Below are 23,152 nucleotides of genomic sequence, written 5' to 3' on the forward strand. Positions count from 1 at the left end.
ACGCTTGGGGTAGGACTCTCGGCTTTTGGCCGGAAGCCCGTCATTACAGATATGGGGAGGATGATTCCATAGTTTCTTGGTCTCAGTCCTAACAGGCGGGTTCAGCTTACACCTGTGCCTCTATATCTGTTTTGATGCTATCCTTCGGGTAGGGTATGGAGTGGACCATCTGGGAAGTATACTCTCACTGTGCCGGTAGTGGAGAGTGTAAATCTCCTTCCCAACATGTGATGCCTTAATGTTCTCAAGCAGGTAAATCAAACTTCAAAAAATCACTCTTCTCTCTTCTTTTTTTTATGATGGAATCTTGTGAAAATGACCCCACCTCCCCTGGATATGCTGACTCGCCCCCGGCACTGTTGACGACCTCTGGCAATTCATTTAAAGAAAACTCCGTTGACGACGTAGGAACTAAAAAGGACTATTCTTTAAACACTCGGAAAAAGGGTAATTTGGGCAACACAGGAAAACTGAAAGTCCTGCACGTTACCCAAATCCCTTTAGAAGCTAATTATGATGTGCTACATAAAATATTTGAGTGTTACGGATCAATAAATGAAATTAGAATGAAACTTCAAGATGATAATTGGGAATCTTGGTTATCATTTAATTGTCACGAGGAAGCATTTAATGCAAGCTGTAACATTGTTGATATTAAAGTAGGTAATATGAATGTTAAGGGTGCTCTGTGTGATGGGGCACCTAAAGATCTGGATGTCTACAGACCAGCAGACTGGGCTGATAAAGATATAGAGGCAGATATACCATCCCAAAGAAAGCCAAAACCACCAATGTGGCTTCTTGCTCAATCTGTAGGAGGTACGGAAAATTATTTCAAGATATGCAAATTTCTTCAGAGGAAGGTAGGTACGATCGCACCTGGAGATATATCTCGATTTGGGAAGAAAAGTTTCTTGATAAAGGCCAAGTCATACACACAGTCTGTTATACTGTCTAATTTGAAGACAGTAAATGATGATATAAAATTGGACATCAAACCCCATCTAAACTTTAGCTATGGAAGGGGAGTGGTTTTTAATAGGGATCTGTATGAATTTACTGAAGAGGAGATATTGGCCATGTGTCCCCTATCAGTGTGGAAAGTACATAAAGTACCTGGAACATCAATGATTGTTCTTACTTTCCAGGATGCTGATGTACCTTTCCACATAGACATAGAAAACGAAAGGATCAGAGTTCAACCTTTTAAGCAGAAGCCACTGCAATGTTATAATTGCTTTAAATTTGGACATCCTTCCAAAGTTTGCAATAATGAAAAAATTTGTAATACTTGCTCCAAAATTTATCATGGGGATTGTACACTTGAGGCAAGGTGCTTAAACTGCAACTCTAATCATAAATCTAATGATAGGAGCTGCCAGTTTTATAAGTTAGAAGAGGCTGCCCTCAATAAATCAATTATTGAACATGTAAGCGTGGGGCATGCCAAGAGATTATTAAATAAATCTAATACTTATGCAAAAACATTAAAAACAGGAGAAAAAGTTCCTCGGGAATCATCTCACCCACCTACTACTGTAGGTAGTTCTCGAAAAAGGAATTCACAATCTATTGGTAAAGTGCTGCATAAGACAAGAACATCTCCTAAAGATTTATCATTGAGTATCAACAAAAAGACATTGCCCACAACTATCAAACCTTTGTCCCCCATTACAAAGGATAGTACTAACCTCTCCCAGGCCATATCCTTGCCTGATTTAATGGAGATTCCACCTGACACCAAGTTATCAGGTGTACCTGTAGTGGGGAAGGTACAAAAACCTGGTAACTTGCAACCTATTAATCGTAAAAGAGAGAGACCTCCATCTCTCTCACCCCCTTCCATAAGAAATACTAGAATTATGACATCAAATAAATATGATGTTTTGTCTGTTGATGTTGGCGATCAACCAGAAGACAATTTAAATAAATCAGAAATTCAAGTTGAGGTCCACCATCCCCCTCAACAAATATATAAAAAAGATACAAAGAAAAACTCCAACGTAAAACCCAACATAACAAGACCATCTCTGAAGAAACCTACAAGTGATAATGTTAGATTAAAAACTGCTAATGGGAAGACCTCACCCAAGACGTCTTCCAGAAATAATCCATAGTTTTCTCCTCCATTTTGCAATGGAACTGTCAGGGTTTGAGGGCGAAATATGAAGAACTTAAGCTCCTAATTCATGAGCATTCCCCCATAATAGTATGTCTACAGGAAAGTATGCTTGATTCTAACACTCCTAGTCCTCGAGAGTATGTTAGCTATAGAACACCATATAATCAACAAGCAGGGAGCCATGGCGGAAGTCTCATGTACATTCGTCGAGATGTTCCCCAAATACCCATGTCTATACGTACAACCCTGCAGGCAGTTGTTGTACAAATTGATATAGGGAGAAAATATACAATATGCTCTCTGTACTTACCTCCAAATGATGATATTTTATATGATGATTTAGTAGAAGTTATTCAACAACTCCCTCAACCTTTTCTCTTACTGGGAGATATGAATGGTAGACATCCTTTATGGGGTGATGTTTTGGCCAACACAAGGGGCAATATTATCTCATCAATTGTGGAGAATGAGGATGTGGGGCTCCTTAATACAGGAGAGCCCACGCACTTCCATGTTCAGACAGGTACTTTGTCATGCATTGACCTTTCAATTGCAAGCTCTAACTGCCTTCTTGATTTTGATTGGAGGACATTAGATGATTGGCATACTAGTGATCATGCACCAATCATTATAAACACCAACAAGGGTCCATCTTTGCAAAGATCGCCACGTTGGAATCTAGACAAGGCAGACTGGGTTAAATTTTCTGAGCTAAGTGAAATTGAAGGGAGAGCAGAGCAGTTTGAAAGTATTGATGATGCCATAGACCTGCTGAATGGAACTCTTCATACAGCAGGAGTCAATTCAATTCCCAAAACAACAGGATTATTCAAACGACGACCAGTCCCGTGGTGGTCTTCAGAACTAACTGCACTCCACAGAGCCACAAGAAGATCTCTAACACGATTGCGTAGACTCCGAACTGATGAGAATTTAATTATGTACAAGAAATGTAGAGCACAGTTCCGTCGTGCCATGAAAGAAGCAAGGCGCCAGTCATGGATGTCTTTTGTTTCCTCCATTAACAGTAGAACACCACCATCTTCTGTGTGGAGGAAAGTAAAAAAGATAGCTGGCAAATTCACCCCCAACCCACCACCAGTGTTGAAGGTGAATGGCCAGTATGTAACTGAAGCAAATGAAGTTAGCAATGCCCTGGCTAATCATTTTTCAAATGTATCCAGCAAGTGTGAAGGAGCCCCTGGTCACCAGTATAGGAGCACTGAAGAAAAGAAAATTTTAAATTTTGCAACAAGAAGGGAAGAGTCGTATAATTCTCCTTTCACTGAAAGAGAATTTGATTCCGCACTTGCTCATTGCAACGATACAGCCCCTGGACCCGATGGAATTCCATATGCAATGATTAAACATGTACATTTTAATACAAAGCTATTTATTTTAAGTATTATTAATAGAATATGGCATGATCATAGCTACCCAAGTGTTTGGGAACTAGCCATTATTTTAGCCTTTTTAAAACCCGGTAAAGACAAGTTTTTAGCAGCAAACTATCGTCCTATTGCATTGACATCTTGTTTATGTAAAATCATGGAGAAGATGGTCAATGCAAGGCTGATATGGTACCTTGAAAAGAAAGGTATTTTATCACCGATTCAATGTGGATTCCGAAAAATGCACTCAACGACTGATGTGTTGATACGACTTGAGTCATCTATTTGTGAAGCCTTTGCTTCCAAACAGCACCATGTTACAGTATTTTTTGACCTTGAAAAGGCATATGATACCACATGGAGATATGGTATTCTTAAAACCATTCATGAATTGGGATTGAGAGGAGAGCTGCCACTATTTATTCAGGCATTTCTTTCACATAGAGTTTTTCAAGTGAGAGTGGGGGAAACTCTATCAGAGAGTAAGTGCCAGGAAGAAGGAGTTCCTCAGGGTAGTGTGCTGAGTGTAACCCTTTTTGCACTAGCAATTAATGGGATATCCTCAGCCATTCCCCAGGATGTTCTCTCAACACTATTTGTGGATGATCTCTCAATATCATTTGCTGGCACTAGAATGGCAATGGTTGAGAGAAAAATCCAACTCTCTATTGATAAAATTATCCAGTGGGCTGACATGAATGGATTTAAGTTCTCGACAAGTAAAACTACCATTGTCCATTTTTGTCGTATCCGGGGAGTACATCCAGACCCGGATATATACATTAAAGGTCAACGGATACCATGTGTATCGGAAACCAAATTTTTAGGTTTGATATTTGACTGTAGACTTACATGGGTTTCTCACCTAAAAGCGCTAAAAGCTAAATGTGTTGAAGCTCTGAATATCTTAAAAGTATTGTCCCATACATCATGGGGGGCAGACCGCAATACTATTTTAAAATTATACAAGGCCTTGATTTTTTCCAAAATTAGTTATGGTTGTGAGGTATATTCTTCAGCCACCCCAAGCCGGTTAAAAATATTAGACTCTATACATCATGCAGGTATTAGATTATCTACTGGAGCTTTTAAAACCTCGCCTATCCCAAGTCTCCTTGTTGATGCTGGAGAGTTACCTCTAGACCTTTACCGAATGTCTTCCATTCTTCGGTATTGGTTTAGAATGCAAAGACTCCCTAGCTGTCTAGCCTTTCAGACTGCAAGCCTTGTAAGACACGCATCATACTTTGAGTTGCACCCAAAATTTCCTCAACCTTATGGCTTTCGGGTGAAACGATTTTTAAATAGTCTGGATATAATTAGAAATAAGGTACTTCCATTCAAGTTATCATCAACGCCTCCATGGAAATTACCTGACATATCTTTTTGTAAATACTTTATTGGAGTTAAGAAGAATATGACTGACTTAGAATCCAGGTCTCTTTTTATGGAACATGTCGAAGAACATAGGGGATCGACTTTTATATATACTGATGGCTCCAAATCTGATGCTGGCGTTGGATTTGGAGTACATAGTAATGATTTTAATTGTAGAGGTGCACTTCCTCTAACAGCTTCCATATTTACTGCCGAACTGTATGGCATATTAACCGCTATTGAGAAAATAGCTTTGGAAAAGGAGGGTAATTTTACAATTTTTAGTGATGCAAGGAGTGTTCTTCAAGCTTTAGAAGTTTTTAATTCTAGTAACCCTCTAGTTTTAAAGATTTTAGAATGGCTTTTTATTATTGGACGGAAAGGTATAACTGTTCGATTTTGTTGGGTTCCAGCACATGTAGGTGTGTCTGGGAATGAGAAGGCAGATTTACTGGCGAAGAATGCGGCATCCGAGTTGCTACCAAGGAGGTATCCCATTCCATGTAACGATCTCCTACCTTACATCAAGAAATTGGTTTGTGATAAATGGCAACAGCACTGGGACAGTCAAGACGGCAATAAAATGAGGGAAGTAACAAATATCATATCACCTTGGAGGTATAACATGATTCCCCGAAAATGGGAGACGACTCTTTGTCGTCTCCGTATTGGTCACACACGGTTGACACACGAGTTTCTGCTGAAGGGCCAACACCAACCGTACTGCGAGGACTGCTTAGTACCTTTAACAGTGAGGCATTTGTTGACCGAATGCCCTAATTTTACTAACTTAAGAAATAGATATCTGTTTGAGGCTCGAGGTGAGGATGGCAGGTTTATCCTTGCCAAGATTCTTGGACATGATGTGTCTTACTATGCGAGCGGAATTTTTAGATTTATTTCAGAAGCAGGTCTTCTGAAAACTCTATAACTATTTTGATGACTTCTTAATTTTTATGGTTTTAATCGAATTCTCTTTTAATTTTCATATACAGTAAATGGTATCGGCGTCAATGACCTTAGATGTCAGGATGCCAGAAAACTTTCAATCAATCAATCAATCCCCCTTTGGGTTCAAAGGCTGCTGCATGCTCTTAGCCTTCTCCTCCCGAGGCGATGTCTGTCAGAGAATATAAGAACATGGAGACCCTTGCCCTACCTTCAGGGTAAGGCCACACCATATGCGGGAAACATCGAGGTACTGGCATGACTTGGGCAACAAAGCACCGACGAGGCGACACATGGTACACTAGAAACACCACCCTCCAATGCTCTGCAAGTATGTCTTTATTTGCTGGAAAATTTAGTGCTCTTGGGTGAAGACGCTGGGAACCGCTACGGAATTTTGAAACATGTTACATCACTCGGTAACAACTGCAGAGAATCAAGCCTTCCTGCTTGCGATGTGGCCACCTACATAGGATAAATTACTGTATATTTCAAATTCCCGCAGGAAACTTTCCTGCAACCTTCACACTAGCTGCGTCCGGTGGGGCTGAGCCTACAGAGAGTTCTTTGAGTGAGATAAGAGTACTTTACTGTATTACCATCCTAGCAAAGTAAATACCCCCTGCCTCACGCCCAAGGTTCTCCCCCTGCTATATTGGATGACGACCTTGCAAGGACCTGGATCTGGCCTGCCCTTATTATTGATGGCACCCCTTCTGCAGAGAAACTCCAGGAGGTTTTAGCAGCCACTAGTATTCAAGAAGTCTTCCTTCCCTGTTGCTGCTCTCATCCTGCTTGTAGAGAAGAGCAATTAGGTGACACCCTTGGATGTGTCCATTGTTGTTGTTGCAGATGAACCACTGCTGGTTGCATAGGGTCTGCTTGCTCCTAAATCCTCAACCTCGGTAAGGAAGCGTGGTTGTTCCCCATCACCTGTTTCATCTGTTCCTGCACCTTCTTCTTCCCCTGATGAGTAGCTGTCGGCTGTTCGGAAGAAGAGGAATTCACCAAAGCACAAGACAACTGATCTGGATAAGTCTTTTGAGACGTTCCCAGATTTCTCTGCATGGTTTCTGGGAGGAGTATCAAAATCTCCCCCCCCCCCCCTCCCCCCCAGGGAAGCATCTTGGTTCAAGGTTCAAAGCCTAAGGCATTTGCCTCAAGTAGCAAGTCTTGCAACGGGCATGCTGTGTGTGCTATTGATTAGGATGATGAGATAAGCTCCAGTCTCTCTCCTTCCCAGGAACGCTTCCTGGATGCCTTAGTAACTCTATCCCCGCATGCATTAACACTTTGATAAACGAAGAAAACTGCCCCGAATATCTCTGTCGCTGATCGTGCCCAGGATGAACAATGAATGCCTTCCCCACGCTTACTCACAAAGAAGGCCTGTCATCTGAAGCGCTTGTGAACTCTTGAGGAGATGGTTTTTCCCCCATGAGCTGAGAAGGCGTGTAAAGACTACAACAAAGAGCACAAGCACCAAATTGTCAGAGGTCACTGGAAAATCCAGTATGTGGACGCTCAAGTTTCTCCACGATCACATTGTAAGGCTAGATATGGGAAGGAATCAGAGCATTTGTCTTGAAGTGTACGAACACCTTGTGTTTCACCGGGACACGCTTCTCATGCAATTCATCAACACAAGGACAGAGGTAGATGGAGAAAGCTGACCAGAAACATCAACCCCACATGGAAGTGGGAAAAGATGTAGACAAAGAAGAAGAAGAAGAAGAAGAAGAAGGATGATCCTATGAGGACTCTCCTTCGGTACCAAGAGCAGAAAAACATTCTTCTTCCCTGACAAAGATACGTGTATGATCACCAGCACGTGCACAATCCCCACGAGCTAGGTCTTTACAACTAGGCTTACTATGCTATAGTTTTTCACAATCACCAAATGCAAGATCTCCATGCACATAATTTCTTCGCTCTAAAACATGAACATGGTCACTGGCACTCGCAACTGAACACACTCTCAACTTTTGATGTATAAAAAGCTCAAGGTTTTGGGTGAGGACACGATCTACCTCCCAATCCTGTTTCTCTACACATGCACAAACATCGGCTCATGTGCATTTGCCTTTTAAGGTGAAAACAGAAATGTACATATGGGCATCAAATCAATAGAATCTTGATCCCCAAAGACTGTGGCAGCTCACACTTGGGCTTCATACTCTCGCTCCTTGCTTTCTATGTGGAAACACTGTACAGTACTGTAGTTCGGACAATTCTTCTCCACCAAGTGAGACCCCATCGGAAGTTTTTCCTCGGAAGAGGAGTAAAGTCTAATTGATAAACCTATTGTGGTGAGAAAACAACAAAGCCTTCGTCTTCAGGCAATCGCGACTCCGCCGCAACTACATTGCCTGTTTCCTCCAAGCACCGAAATTATAAGACAAAACTTAGTGGTAAGGCTTGCCCAATGGGATTGAACCCAGTCTCAATCACTGGATATGTCTTTGGCACGGGATTGGTCAATCTCTTGTGACACCTCTAGGCACGGAGGAGGTTCCTCCAAGCAGGACTTTCCATCAAGTAGGCATGAGAAGAATAGACATGTGATATCCTGGATGAACTTAAGATGCTCTCTGGAGCGAAAGAAGTCTTCCTATAGAAGAAAACGGTCATGTCAGAGCCCTTCCTCAAAGTGGAGGTATTCTAAGAGATGTGATCGCTCATTTTCATGGTCCCCCTCCCACCCTTGAGTGATTACGACACCTAGCATCTCTATCTAAGAGGGCAAGAGAGAGAAGGGCAACAAGGGTGCTGAGAATTCTTGGAATTCCACAGTCGATCCCTCCCTCCCATGCTGAGTACAAATGCTGCTATGTCACTTCTTAAAGAACAAGATGAAGATATCACTGAAGAAGTCCAGTAAGGCTGAATGACAATAGTTGCGTGTGCGTTGACTCCAACTGACCTCTCCCCGCATACATATGGAAAAATAGTGCATTATTGAGAATCAACCCTGCCCGGGAAGGGTACTCCTTCCCCCCCCCCTTCTCTCTCTCTCTCTCTCTCTCTCTCTCTCTCTCTCTCTCTCTCTCTCTCTCTCTCTCTCTCTCTCTCTCTCTCTCTCTCTCTTTCTTTTGTAAATCTGGGATGAAAGTTAAGAATGACTGGCCTTTTCATTCCTTTCCGTCTTCCCCTCTATTGGGATACAGCCTTGAATACCTCGTCATCTGGATTAGTTCTGAATGTTAGGTAAGATCACTTAGCTTACAGCTACCGCACATACAAGACACAGAGGAGTCTGTACCAACCGTGTGTCACACGATCATACATAGCAACAACATTTCTCTTTTTTTGTATGTATTCTCCTTTGTATTTTCGCTCTCCCCTCGCACTGAAAATGACCTGAATCAACTTGTCTGTTTTTCTCACAGTTAAATGTTAACAGAAACCGTTGTTGGTTAAACAGGAAACAGCCTGTTATATGTTATGGCCTTGTTGCCCGCAACTGATGTATATATAAACTGATGTTCTGTAATAAAAGTTACTCAGTTGTTTACATCCTGCCTTCTTAGTCACACCCTCTCTCGGCCCGTCACAAGTCTTTTTCCCCACACTCCTTATGAGGGGGAGTGTGAAGTATCCAGGCAAACCCAGTTTTCTTTAGCCAGGTTACAACACAGAGTATTCTGGCTCAAGTATAACCATTCAAGGCATGGGTCATGATACCAAGTATTTTTCTGGTTTACGAGGTGTTAGGAACTGTGACAAGTCTCGAGTTCCTGGTTTAAGTTTCCAGCCAGTTGGAATGGGGACTTCCTTCCACCTAAGTTTGAGTCTCTTAAGTAAAAGATGATGGTTTGTGTTTATGTAGGAACAAATCACAAATTTTTAAAGTTATTTCTATTTTCTCTAACCAAAGTAATTTGTATTTTTTTTTAATCAAAGTAATTTCTATTTTTTCTAACTACTGCACAGTATACAAACCCAAGCACCAACCCCCGACTAAATCCTGGCTGCCATCTAAGTGAGTTGTCAGTGAGCCAAGGAGGGGGACTGTTGACCTCCCCTATACTGACAGGAATACCAACTGTCGGTTGTTTACATCTCATTATAAATTTAAATTGCGGTATTCCAGCTTCGCAGTTATCTATTCTCCTAAGTAAAGGACCCAGGTTTGTATAGTTAAGAAAAATACAAATTACTTTAGAAATTTTTTATTTTTGGTTATTTTAAATTTTCTATAAGTAGTAATATTTCTATAAGTAGTAATATTCTATCTTTTACAGGAGCAGGATCCTTTATAGAAATTAGATTGGACGCAAGAGTCATGGTATTCTACAGAGTAAAAAAAAGAAGATATTTAGGAGAAAGTTTTGATCCTCATATTCCACTAGTTTGGGGTATATTACGCTACTTGTATGTGTTTTACCAAAGTTGTTGTGATTGTTAATGGTTAGTGGTAATCATGTTTTTTCTGTTGGAACATTTATAGTCTTTTTTTTTTAAAGTTCTGATTTAAAGGACAGTCAGGAAACAAAATGTAGAATATAACATGGAGCATACATTCATGAGATATAGTACAACTAGAGTTAGAAAATGTAAGATGGCTATTTCAAAACATGGTTTGCTAAACAGAAGAATAGTCATGAACATTGGATGCTATGATAGGGATGTCAATGTCATTTTGACCTTCTTATGAATGAGATAAGGAAAACTTTATGCTAATTTTTTACTGTATATGCCAATGGTAGATTAGAACCCCATTTTGCCTTTTTTGGCTTGAAATTTAGTTTTTTTTCTTAAGATTTGTTGCCTTTTAATAATTTTTCTTAGTATGATCACTTGGCATAATTATTGAAATTGAAATTCAGTACAAAACTTAAAGTTACATAAAGGTGACCAAATCAGATGGATAGTAAAAGGAATAAAAATGAATGTCCAATTTGTGGAAAGGTATACATGTTGGCCAATAGCCTTAAGACACATATCTTGAGCCATGTGATTTCTAATTTTGATTGCTCTAAATGCCCCTTGACTTTCTCAAAGGAGGAGCAGTTGAGAAAGCATACTACGGAGGTGCACTTGAATAATGTTCAGGATCTTGATATATCATGTTTTAAACCTCAAGAAAAAGACCCTGAAAAGTTGAAAGTTTACCACAGGGTTTTCAGATGTCCAAGATGTTCTGAAACATTCAATAAAAAAGTAGAGTTACAGTCTCACACATCATCTCATCACGGTGATAGTAATTCAGTAGCTGTTGACTTAATTAAGTCAAATGACGTTGCTAATAAAAGAGAAGTAGTAACAAAAGTTCTTTGTGACACAACTGTTTTTGGAAGTAAAGAGTTGAGTTGTAAGAGCAGTTTTCATAGTCATGACTTTGGTAAGGATGCTTTAGAGATACCCCTTTTGGTCAATTCCGAAGTCCTGAGTGAAAATTCTGATGCATGTATTACTTTAATATTTAAAGCATATCACAATAGAGAGGAAATAAAAAAAAGGGAAAGTCATCATGGGAAAAGTAGTGGAGACGGGTTACAAGAAAGTCAACAGATCATTATTCATAGTAATCTTAATGCAGAAGGTTCCGATAATTCAAACATCACTGACTATATATGTATATCTGTAAATACAGGTGTATCTTTCATTCCAAGGACAAAATTGCATAAGACAGATTTATATGAAGAATATTTAGTAAATGAGCAAACTGTATCAAATTCTCCACTATTATTAGAGAAATATCCTATGGCATTTACTGGAGTGGATCAAAATGAGGATTTTATAGCTCTCTTCAAGTGTGATAATTGTTCAATGACATTCTTTTTAAAAGAAGAAATTGAATGCCATATTTTGACTGGGTGTAATCTTGACAGTTTCAAGGAAATGAAGTGTTTGGAAGAAGAGGCAGAAACAGGGATCTCTATTCATCCATTTATTTCATATGATAAAATATTTAAATGTACACGTTGCCCTCTGATTTTCCTAAATAAAAGAGAAATTGAAAGTCATATTTCTAGTCATAGTGATAGTATTGAAGATGCTTGCCTCCGTAATGGTAGAAGAAATATTGTTTTGAGTGACATAGACAATTCTGCTCCTGAATGTGAAACTTATGATTGTAACAATACAATCACAATCTTTCAATCACATGACTGCCCTCTTTGCTCAAAATTTTTTTTAGATACAATGGAGCTAGAGCAACATATTTGGTCATGTCATAATGATTTGGATGAAAATATGCTGGTTTCAATGAGAGCTAGATGTCATAATTCATTAAGAACAGATGTAAGTAATTTTGATAATGTAGATGCAAAATCTGAAGAAAAAGCAAACACAATTTTATTAAATGGTTATTTAACGACCAGTCATTTCCAGAATTCCAAGGAGGAAGAAAATTATATCAGGAAAGGTTATACATGCTCAGTTTGCAATAAGACATTTTTTAGCAACAAAAAATTTTTAGATCACAAAAGAATCCATGGAAACCGTAAACATGCTTGTAAAATATGTGGCAAGAGTTTTCGAGCAAATTCATATCTTCAGGTTCATATGAGTGTTCACTCTGAAGCGAGACCTCATATTTGTAAAGATTGTAATAAAAGTTTTAAAAGTATCCCAGGCCTTAAAAAGCATGAAGTTGTTCATTTAGATAAAAGATCTTTTGAGTGCCCAGTGTGTGGTGCCAGATTTAAACGTAAAAATACTTTAACATTACATGCATTAGTTCATTCCACAAATCGACCTTATGAGTGTGAAATTTGCAAGAAAACATTTAAAAATTCTCATACACTTAAAGGACATATGGTTTTACATAAAGATAAGAATACAAATGAAAAAGCTCATTACTTTTGTGTTGACTGTCATAAAACATATTCCAGTTTGCAAAACTATCGAACTCACATGAGATGTCATAAAGGTAAGTTTCCATACAAGTGTCAGTATTGTGAAAAAGGATTTGCTGCAAAATCACTCATGACCCAGCATCTTAGAAGCCATACAGGTGAGCGACCATACAACTGTAATATTTGCCAAAAGAAATTTACTCTGAGAAGCACTTTGAAAAACCACATGGATACTCATTCCAGCAAGAAACAATATATGTGTCATATTTGTGGTGTTCACCTGACCTACCGTCAGGCCTTATCTATGCATATCAAAATGCACACTGGTGTGCGAGAACATGAGTGTAGTGTGTGTAACAAAAAGTTTTACTTGAAGTGCAATTATAATCGACATATGCGCATTCATAATGGAGAGAGACCGTACCCGTGTTTGATGTGTTCCAAAACCTTTAAGCAAGGTTCCCACCTAAAAGCACACATGGCCTCCCACGGAAATGAGAAGCCTTATCAGTGTAATGTTTGTGATAAATTTTTTGTGTATCGAAGTTCACTTCAAAATCACATGGTAACTCATTCAGCAGATAAACCTTTTGTATGTGAAAAATGTGGTAAAGGTTTCAAGAGTAGAGGCAGCCTGAAGACTCATGTTTTAACTCATGATACTGAGCAGAAGTTTGCCTGTCCTGACTGTGGTAAAAAGTTCAAGCTGGAAAGTTCTCTTCATATTCATCTTAAGAAGAAGTCCGAGGGATCTTATATATGTCAACTTTGTAAAATGATTTTTATGCGCAGAGCCTGCTTATACCAGCATAAAAAAATGCATTTAGTGGAAATGGAACTTAATGATCCCGTCTGCATTGATAAACAAGGTGATGAAATTGATGTAACAGTACAAGAATCAGGTTTGGGAAAAGTCAAGCTTCCAGAAGTTCCTCATGGATTTGAGGATCAAGATGACATTAAAGTTTATATTATTGTTTAGTAATGTGAGGTTTTTTATTACTCCTCTCATACAGTATGCAGCAAAACTGTCAATAATTTTTTCATTTTTGTATCTGACAAGCGTTGTTCTTGAGTTGCCACTTAGTATCAAATAATATATTTCACTTTGTAAACATGTGCATGTATGAGGCAACATTGGTCACTTGTTATATAGAATTTAATCATGGAAAGGTATTAGATCGTTAAAAAAACATTACACGCTAAAATGTTATTTCAAAACAAAAATTGAATACGCTGTTGTGGCACAAATCTCCCTGCCACCATGACTCCGTGAGACTAGTCTTGGAACTGTCTGTCAGGATAGAGGGAAACTGGGAAAGAGGGCGTTAAGATGGAAAAGAATTTAAGAGGAGCCTTTTAGTCTAATGATAATTTATGCATTTTGGATATGAGTTCCAAGTTATTTTTGCTTATGTCGCCTTGTGTGTAAAGCAAATTCATTATTTTAAGTCATTATTTTTAGGTTATATTCAATGTTCCTATACAACATAGGTCCAGTCTCTTGAGGGGTTTCTTCAGCTTGGGGAACAAATAATAGATAAATACATAAAAAAATGAGGTGGTAAGTTATCTTTGCAATTATTAATACAGTTAATTCTACCTCTCTATTATTTTACTTTTACTTTACAGAAGACTGTAATCAGGTCACATATTCTACCTTAGCTACTGTATTATGTGCCTGTTTTACAGAAAGTCAATAACAACGTATCTTGAATAATAATAATAAAATGAGTCTGAATCCTAGGCTTATGCTATTGGCTTTTCAACATATTAGGGCATAGGCTATATGCTAGATAGTAACAATATTTATTTTCATAGAATCTTGTAACTTATAAAGGGTGTCTATCAAGCCATAAAGTAAGATTTGTGAAATTTCTTCACAGTCTGGGTGTAGCATACTTGTCATATTTTCTTCCTGGGCCTATAGGTTTAATAGAAATTATATAATCAGAAACACACAGTTCTAGTTGCCTAAGAGTAAGGGGAGGAGAGGCAAACCAAGCCATTAAAACCTTCATTTGTTGTTTTTAGCAAAATCGTAAGTAAACCTTATGAGATTAAATTTATTAAATATATTAACAAACCAAGTAATGGATACTGATTAAGACAGAAACCAAGTAATTGATATTGATTAAGACTGATAATACAAAGGTTTTAGGTTAAGTAAATGGTAGACTACTATAATTTGATAAAACAGATATGTATAATGCTTTGCATTACATAGGGTAATGTGAAAGATAAAACCAGAATTCCAGTAAAACAATTAGAATAAAGACAATTTTGTCTTTAAAGACATTATTTTTGCGGCATAATATGTTAGGCAAACTAAGAAATGAAAGTGAAAAAAAGAGAGAGAGAGATATGCTTAATATTTAGTATGTGAGTCTAGGTTGTTTTTATATATATATATATATATATATATATATATATATATATATATATATATATATATATATATATATATATATATATATATATATATATATATATATATATGTGTGTGTGTGCTTAATATTTAGTATGGGAGTCTAGGTTGTTTATCCCTCCTGAGAATAATGTCAACCAATCTATTACATATATTTTCCTCACCCATAGACTCCCAAGGTGATAAGTATTGGCTTATGATGCTTTATTGTCTTTTATTAAGAATGGAAAATTATTATGAAAATTAATGCTTGATTATAAAGTTGGTTGACACATCGTTTTCTTATTCAGTTTTGTAGCGGGGTCTCTCACCTCCTAGGATGCCTTTTCAATCTTTCTGCTACAGTGTATCGTTTTAGCCATCTTTACAGATTATACTGTAAATGGTTATGTCTATTTTTTTCTGAAACTCTGGTGAAATACCACTCAACTAAAGTTTTAGTATAGCTCCCAGGACCTATAGAAAGAGAGGTAGTTCAAATCTTGTTTGGCAGATGAATAGCACTTTATGAGAGTGTTGCCGTGACACTACCAGTTGATGTCTGGATAGGCGTCGCCCACGACAACACCTCCGATACGTTCATTACATTATATACATTAATGTGGCGGCTAAAAAGTCAGATTCATTAAGTATTTATTTTTTTTTTATTTTTACCATAATTACAGATTATTGTGGTCATTTTTCCGTAATGATCTAGTTGATACTTTGATAAAAATATTGTGTTAATACTTTAAAACCATGCTTAATGAACTGAATATTTTATTGAGTGAAGTTTCAAAATGCTTCGTCACTGGACCTTAGTCTCATTAGAAATGTGAAGAATGTGAAAGTTACCAGTTAGTGACTTTCGAATGAAAATCATTAAATTCTGGTATGATGAGGTTTGCTGCATACTGCACTTAATGTATTATTAATATAACAAGTATCCTAAATAACAGAAATTTAATAATAAAACATATTTCAATACTTCCCTGCAAGTTACTATGCTAATATTCTTGAATCGCAACAATTCTGATCTATAGAATTTAAAATAAAATTTTGTTCTTACACAAATATAAACCTCTCACCTTTTCTTGGGCATAATATGATGTGCAGTCTCCAAAGAATTAACGAAAGGCTACAACAAGAAATCCAGTATGACATAAATAACTACCAAAGAAATATTGTTTTCCCTGCTCTAGGGCCAGTGTATCAATATGTAAAGCATAGACTCAGTGTGTGTAAGAAAATACATTGAGTTCAGGCACTCTTGAACTCAAATACAACACCTCCAATTCTGGAAACCGTCTCCTATTGGTGAGGGTGATGTCATTGTTACATCATCATAGCAGAACCGAAAGAACCAACGATACAGCTGGGGACCAGTCTACCTGAGCATCAACTTGTACCCAGCCGCCATCCATATTTCCATCGTTGTAGAGTCAACATATTCATGAAATGAGGAATCTTGGAATACAATCAAGGTAAGTAACAAGAATCTTGTTTTGGTTACCACTACAGTATTTTTATTTTGAATAACATTAATGCAAATTGAATTTTGTTTGAATGCATTGATGATTGAGTACTATAAGCCAATTATATGATTTCTGAATCATACGGCATTGTTAGGCCGTTGTCCCACTTTCTTAAAACATGGACAAATCAGCTGTTTACCCTTTTCAGTATTAAAATTTTATATCCCTTTCTAATTGAATAAATTTAGAATCCTTATTGTATTAATTTTATTTTGCATAACATAACAACTTCCCATTGTACCTATATGTAATACAAACCTTCAACCTTCAGTAGGAGTATGCTGTAGCTGGAAATTGGCTGTTAAGCTTTTTATGAGGTAAACACAGCTTTTTGGGGCTTTAGCCAGAAATTTCTAATTGTTCTGCTTTTTTCTTCCAGATTGTGTTTTTGGATTGCTTGTGTAATGTCTAAGACACCCCCACGAGTAGAGAAGGCACATAAGAACCATTTGGATGATCATCCACGAGCACAATCTCCATTAAGTGTCCAACTTCTCTAAGGAATCCATGATCTGGAGGGTCATGAGTTGTGCCATGATTGCTTCCCAAGGCTCGGGAGGAATGAGACTGTGAATCCTCACATGCTCCTAGTTTGTCACTTCATGCACATCCTCGTCTTCAGGAGGGCTCTCTTCTGATCTCTCTCCGAAAGTTCCTAGGGTCGAGAGAAGTTCCAAGATGATGTCGCAATCTCCGCCGATAAGGACATGTGCATGATCACCAACACACGCACAATCCCCATGACCACAATCACCATGCTCGAAGTCGGCTTGATTAGACTCTTCATTCTTGCCACTCGCATGATCATCTCAACTCAGGAAGGCTCTGATTTTCTGGAGAGGAAACAATCAACTTCCCGACAAACTCACAACCATTGTCTCGTGTGCACTCGCCAGTTAAGGCAAAAAAAGATAAACACTCGGTGATGTCTGAAGGAACACTGGTCAGCAGCTGGTGATCCTCCTCTCCATCAGATTCATTTGAAACAATAGGTAGTGGACGATCTTGAGTGGTGGCTCAACGACGAAAACCTCATCAGAAAAGTTCCACTCGACTCTCCACCTCCAGATATGCTGCTGTTCATAGATGAACCAAAGGAGTGAGGCGCACGCCTGATGAACAAAACTACCTCAAGACTGTGGTCTGAAGATAAGAGGAGCCTGCATATTATTATTATTATTATTATTATTATTATTATTATTATTAGCCATGCTACAACCCTAGTTGGAAAAGCAAGTTGCTATAAGTCCAAGGGCTCCAATAATGTAAAATAGCCCAGTGAGGAAAGGAACTAAGGAAATAAATAAACGATATGAGAAAAAATTAACAATAAAATATTTTAAAAACAGTAACATCTAAATAGATATATCGTATATAAACTATAAAAAGACTTATGACAGCCTGTTCAACATAAGAACATTTGCTGCAACTTTGAACTTTTGAAGTTCTACTGATTCAGCCACGCGATTAGGAAGATCATTCCACAATGTGGTCACAGCTGGAATAAAACTTCTAGAATAGTGTAGTATTTAGCCTCATGAGGGAGAAGGCCTGACTATTAGAATTAACTGCATGCCTAGTATTACGAACAAGATGGAATTGTCCAGGAAGATGTGAATGTAAAGAATGTTCAGAATTATGAAGAATCTTATGCAACCCTGTATCTAGATAAGGAATAAGAAATCTAATAGACCCTAAGTACTTGTTCAACAAATTACGATGAGAACCAGCAGCTGAAGACCAGACCAGAGAACAATACTCAAAACAAGGTAGAATGAAAGAATTAAAACACTTAGATTGATGACCAAAAATCTTAAAAGACTTTCTCAATAAGCCAATTTTTTGTGCAATTGAAGAAGACACAGACCTAATGTGTTTCTCAAAAGTAAATTTGCTGTTGAGAATCACACCTAAAATTTAAGTCATACAGAGTTAAAGAGACAGTATCAATGCCGAGATCTGGATGTTGAGGAGCCACTGTCCTTGATCTACTTACAGTCATACTTTGAGTTTTGTTATGATTCAACTTCTTGCCCCATAATTTGCACCAGGGCCTAATTTTAGCTAGATCTCTATTAAGGGATTCAGCAATCCCAGATCTATATTCAGGAGATGTAATTGATGCAAGGAGTGTATCATCATCTGCATATGCAACAAGCTTGTTTTATAGGCCTAACATGTCATGTGTATATAGTATGAAAATAAATGGGCCAAGAACATTACCCTGAGGAACACCTTATATCACATTCCTATATTAACTATGGTGCCCATCAACAACAACTCTTTGCAGTCTATTAATTTAAAATTCAATAATGATGCTCGGAAATGACCCACCCACTCCCAACTGTTTGAGTTTGAAAACATTGGCCTCATGATTAACACGGTCAAAGGCAGCACTAATATCAAGGGCAATCATACGAACTTCCTGACCATAATCAAGGGAGTACAGCATTGGATATTGTAAGAAGGGTATCACATGCTCTAAGGCCTTTACGAAAACCAAATTACAAACTAGGGAACAGATGATTACCTTCAGCAGACCTATTAAGATGTTCAAAAACTTTAGATAATATGGGAGTTATGGAAATTGGGTGGTAATCAGTTGGACTTGAGCTATCACAAACACATTTACATTGTGGAGTAACATTACCTATTCACCAACAAGTGCTAAAAGCTCCTCTTTTTGCTAACTTGCACAAAATAACATAACTTTGGAGCTATGAAATCTGCACTCTTTATAAAAAACAAAGGAAAAATACCATTTGGGTCTACACAGGCATAAGCATCAAGGTCCATCAGGAGAGCTTTAATGTCATAAGATCGAAAAGCTGAACTACTTAGTTTAGCCTCGGAAAAACAAGAATGAGGAAGATCAAGTTTCTTATTACTCTGTTTAGTGTCAAACACATCAGCCAAAAGGGTTGCCTTTTCCTTTAGACATTAAGTGACAGAGTCATCTGGTTTAAGCAAAGGAGAAACTGTTGCATCTACACCAAAGAGTGCAGATTTAAGGGTAGTCCACCTCTTAAGTTACTGGGTTGCACCAGAAAGAGTTTCTTTTATGGTTAAATTTTATTTCTTTTCAATTGAAGCATAAACTCTCTGAGCAAAAGCTCTAAGCTGAGGATAGTTATTCCAAGTCAAATCTGATCTATTAACCTTCCAAAGATGATAGGTCTCCTGCTTCTCCAAATAAGCACATCTACAATCACCGTTGAACCAGGGTTTGTCCTTCACTTGGTATCTTAGCATCTGAGAAGAGATACGCCTATCATTTATGTTGACTAGATTCTCATTCAAAGGGACAACAGGGTTAACATTACTATACAATTGTGACCAATTCAAGCCCAAAAGATCACTCTAAATCCCATTCCAGTTGGCTTGAGATATCATATAAATCTTACATGAGTACGATACATTAGGGACAGGGTGCTCAGTCTTCACTTCTAATGAAATCAAGGCGTGATCAGATGTCCCAACTGGAGAACCAACCTTACCTGTTATAATGCCAGGGGAATTGGTGTATGTGAGGTCCAAGCAGTTACCAGACCTGTGAATAACTTCACCTATGATTTGCTCACAGTCTGATTCAGAGGCAAAGTCTAAAGCTCTTAAGCCATGGCAATCAGTAGGAGAAACAGAATTTAACCACTCCCTATGGTGAGTATTGAAATCACCAACAAAGACAAAAGAGGCCGGTCTATCATCTTATATCTTAGTCATAATGGTAAGAAGACAATCAAAGATAGAATCATCCATGCCTGGATTCCGGTAGATTAAACACAAATAGAAGTGGTTTTGCCTGCCACAAACTTTTATTACCTGAATCTCATGATATCCACATTCATAGCAGGACTTATGAGAAGCAGGGTACTCAGTCCTAATATAAACCGCCATTCCCCTGGCCCAAGGAATGGGTACCGTTTCAAAATTGTTGACTTCTTAAAACCAGTTGGAAAAGGAACTCAGATGAATGCCTCATATTAAAATCCAAAGTTTCTGAGAACAAAAGAATATTATACTGTCTGGGCGCAACAGTAAGGTCTTGAATATTTGCATGAAGACCATAAATATTACAATGCAGTACACGACATTGACGAAATCTAGGACGTAGTGGGCCTGGATTTCGCTGTCTCCAGACAGCATAAGAATTAATAGTAATAAAAAAGATACATCATACTTAACAATTAAATTAACAAGAATAACAAAAACAATCTGTTTTAAGAAAATATAAATAAAGTGATTGATCAAGCCCTTAGACTATAGAAAAGTCTGAAAAACTGGTCAACATGGCAGACCCGATACACCATGCAAGTCTAAATACCCTCCAGGAGAGCCACTTCAACTGAAGCGAGGACAGTAAGGATGGATTTGAACAGAAAAAGAAACAGACAAGGAAAAGACAACCTCTTGGTAAACCACCTGGCATCCATAGCCCTTCTATTAAGACTGCCCAACACAACATTTAAAAAAAAAAAAAAAAAAAAAGGAAAAAGAAATAAGATAGAAGATATCAACCTCTTGAAAATGGAAGTTGCCCTTCTAGCACTGCAATATTTCCAACAGAATTGGTGAGTGACAGAACTACCCTAGTGGTTTATTGTATGTCAACAAGCAGGGATGGAATGTGTCCTAACTCATTTGTGGCATGGCAAAACAGGCACACACTTGGGCATTAGACAACGCAGTAGAGCTGTCAGGGTCAGGTAGTTGGAACAGAGTGGTCCCCACTTCCCTGCATGACAGAAAGGCTTCTTTCCCAGTGGTGCTCCCCAACAATAAACTTGTTCATAACCTGCTTAAACCAGGAACTTCCAGTATTTGTTCCGTAACTGAAATACAAACCACACTACTGAAATACAAACCACGCTATTTAATATGAGCAATTACTTTCGGCGTAGCTGAAATGACGAGCCATTAGAATTTTAACGAGGGTTTACTACCCCACCGCTAGTTAGCGGGGGGGTAGGAAAGGTAGCTTGCTACCCCCCCCCCCCCCTCACACACACCTGTGCTGAGCTCACCTTGCTTTCGGCTCGGTTGCTAGACGGACGTGTCCGCTGTCACCCTCGCCTTCTCTGACAGCCATTTAACTGATCTTTTGTTTGCTTTTTCTTCGACAGAGTGTTTGTGAAGTTGGCCTCTGCGATGCGGAAGTGTCCCAGTTTACCTGACCACCCTTGTGGAACTTATATGTCGGCGGTCGAAACGGACCCACACACCTTGTGTCCTTACTGTAGGGGCCAATGGTGTGATAAGAGTGATGTATGTGTTGAGTGTAAGGAGTGGTCTACCTCCCAGTGGGAGAGGTTTTCCCGGCGCTGGAAGAAGAAGTCCAAGCGGGATTTTTCTCCTTCGAAGATTTCTAAGAAAGGAGAAAAACCTAAGGGTTCTTCTTCCGTGCCCCAAACCTCCTCCGAAGCTCCCACTCGATCGGTTTCTTCCATAAAACTGTCGAGTGGTAGCGTAGGCCGCAGTTCTGTTGACCGATCTCGGGGTTTGGGAGAGGGAATTGCCTCCCATAGCGAGGCAGCTCCTCCTTCTCCCCCGGGGGAGGATATTGATTCTCATGTTAATGTGACTAACCATGATTTGTTGCAGCTTTGGGCTTCCTTGGAGCTTAAGGGTTCGCCCTCCAAGGAAGCCTTGTTTGACATGATCAAATTGGGAGCAGCTGTCAAACAATCGCCGACTTTAGAAGAGGTCGATCCTCTGTCTATCGTCGACGTTGTTGTGGCAGAGGCTTCTGATGAGTTGGGTCAAACCTCTGCTCTTGATGTTGCCGAAGTAGCTGAAGGCTTAGTTCCCCCCTCCGAACATCCTTCGAGGGAGGAACTAAGTCCAATGGTCTCTCCTGCAGGTGATTCTCCCCCTCGGGGGAGTTCACTGACAGAGACTCCTCTTCGGAAGACTGCTGGTCAGCCTGCTGACCCCACGGCCCCCAGAGGGCGTATAAGGTGCAAAGCCCGCCTTCCTCTTCGCCGTAGAGGACTTCCCTCACCTCACAAGGGTGTGAGGAGGCGCCTCTTCGGCTCGTCATCCCTGCAGTCCGCCGCAGAGGAACCTCGTCGTCGATCACCGACCCTGCCAGTTACAACCCTGGACCTCTCCGCAGATCGTTCACGTTCTCCTTCGGTGGAAGGTCGTCCTTGCAAAGGACACGCCGACCTTCCACCCGCCAGACCTGCTGACCTGCCGTCGCCGTTCCTGGCCGCTGATGCGTTATGAGTGCCCACGAATCCTGTTTTCAAACGGGCATCGGTCCCTTCGGGGCACAAGGGACCTAATCTCATTGAGACTAAGTCCCTTACGCGCCATCGATCTCCTACGCGCCAGCGCGCAATTGAGCGCAAGCGCACACCTGTTCCAGATCCTGTTAGAGTGCGCCAGTGCTCTCCTGCGCGGCAGCGCTCACCTGCGCGTCAACGCTCACCTGTTCGCCAACGCTCTCCTGCCCGCCAGCGCTCACCTGTTCGCCAACACTCTCCTGCCCGCCAGCGCACCCTCATCCTGATGCGCGCCATGCGCGCCCACGATCTCCTGCGCGCCAGCACTCGCCTGTGCGCCAA

At 39.4% G+C, this 23,152-nt stretch overlaps 1 protein-coding gene across 2 annotated transcripts in view; it reads left to right on the forward strand.

Annotated features, from left to right (window-relative positions):
* The window catches only part of LOC137645870 (zinc finger protein 528-like), a 41,706-nt gene extending 28,078 nt beyond the window's left edge, over positions 1-13,628 (forward strand). For both annotated transcript variants that reach the window (XM_068378867.1, XM_068378868.1), the window contains exon 2: positions 10,083-13,628. In XM_068378867.1, coding sequence (XP_068234968.1) covers positions 10,705-13,623 — 2,919 coding nt within the window. In that variant the 5' untranslated portion in view covers positions 10,083-10,704 and the 3' untranslated portion in view covers positions 13,624-13,628. The remainder of the gene's footprint in view (positions 1-10,082) is intronic.
* Positions 13,629-23,152: the final 9,524 nt, after the last annotated feature.

The sequence above is a fragment of the Palaemon carinicauda genome, chromosome 8 (genome assembly GCF_036898095.1).
Source record: "Palaemon carinicauda isolate YSFRI2023 chromosome 8, ASM3689809v2, whole genome shotgun sequence".
NCBI lineage: Eukaryota > Metazoa > Arthropoda > Malacostraca > Decapoda > Palaemonidae > Palaemon > Palaemon carinicauda.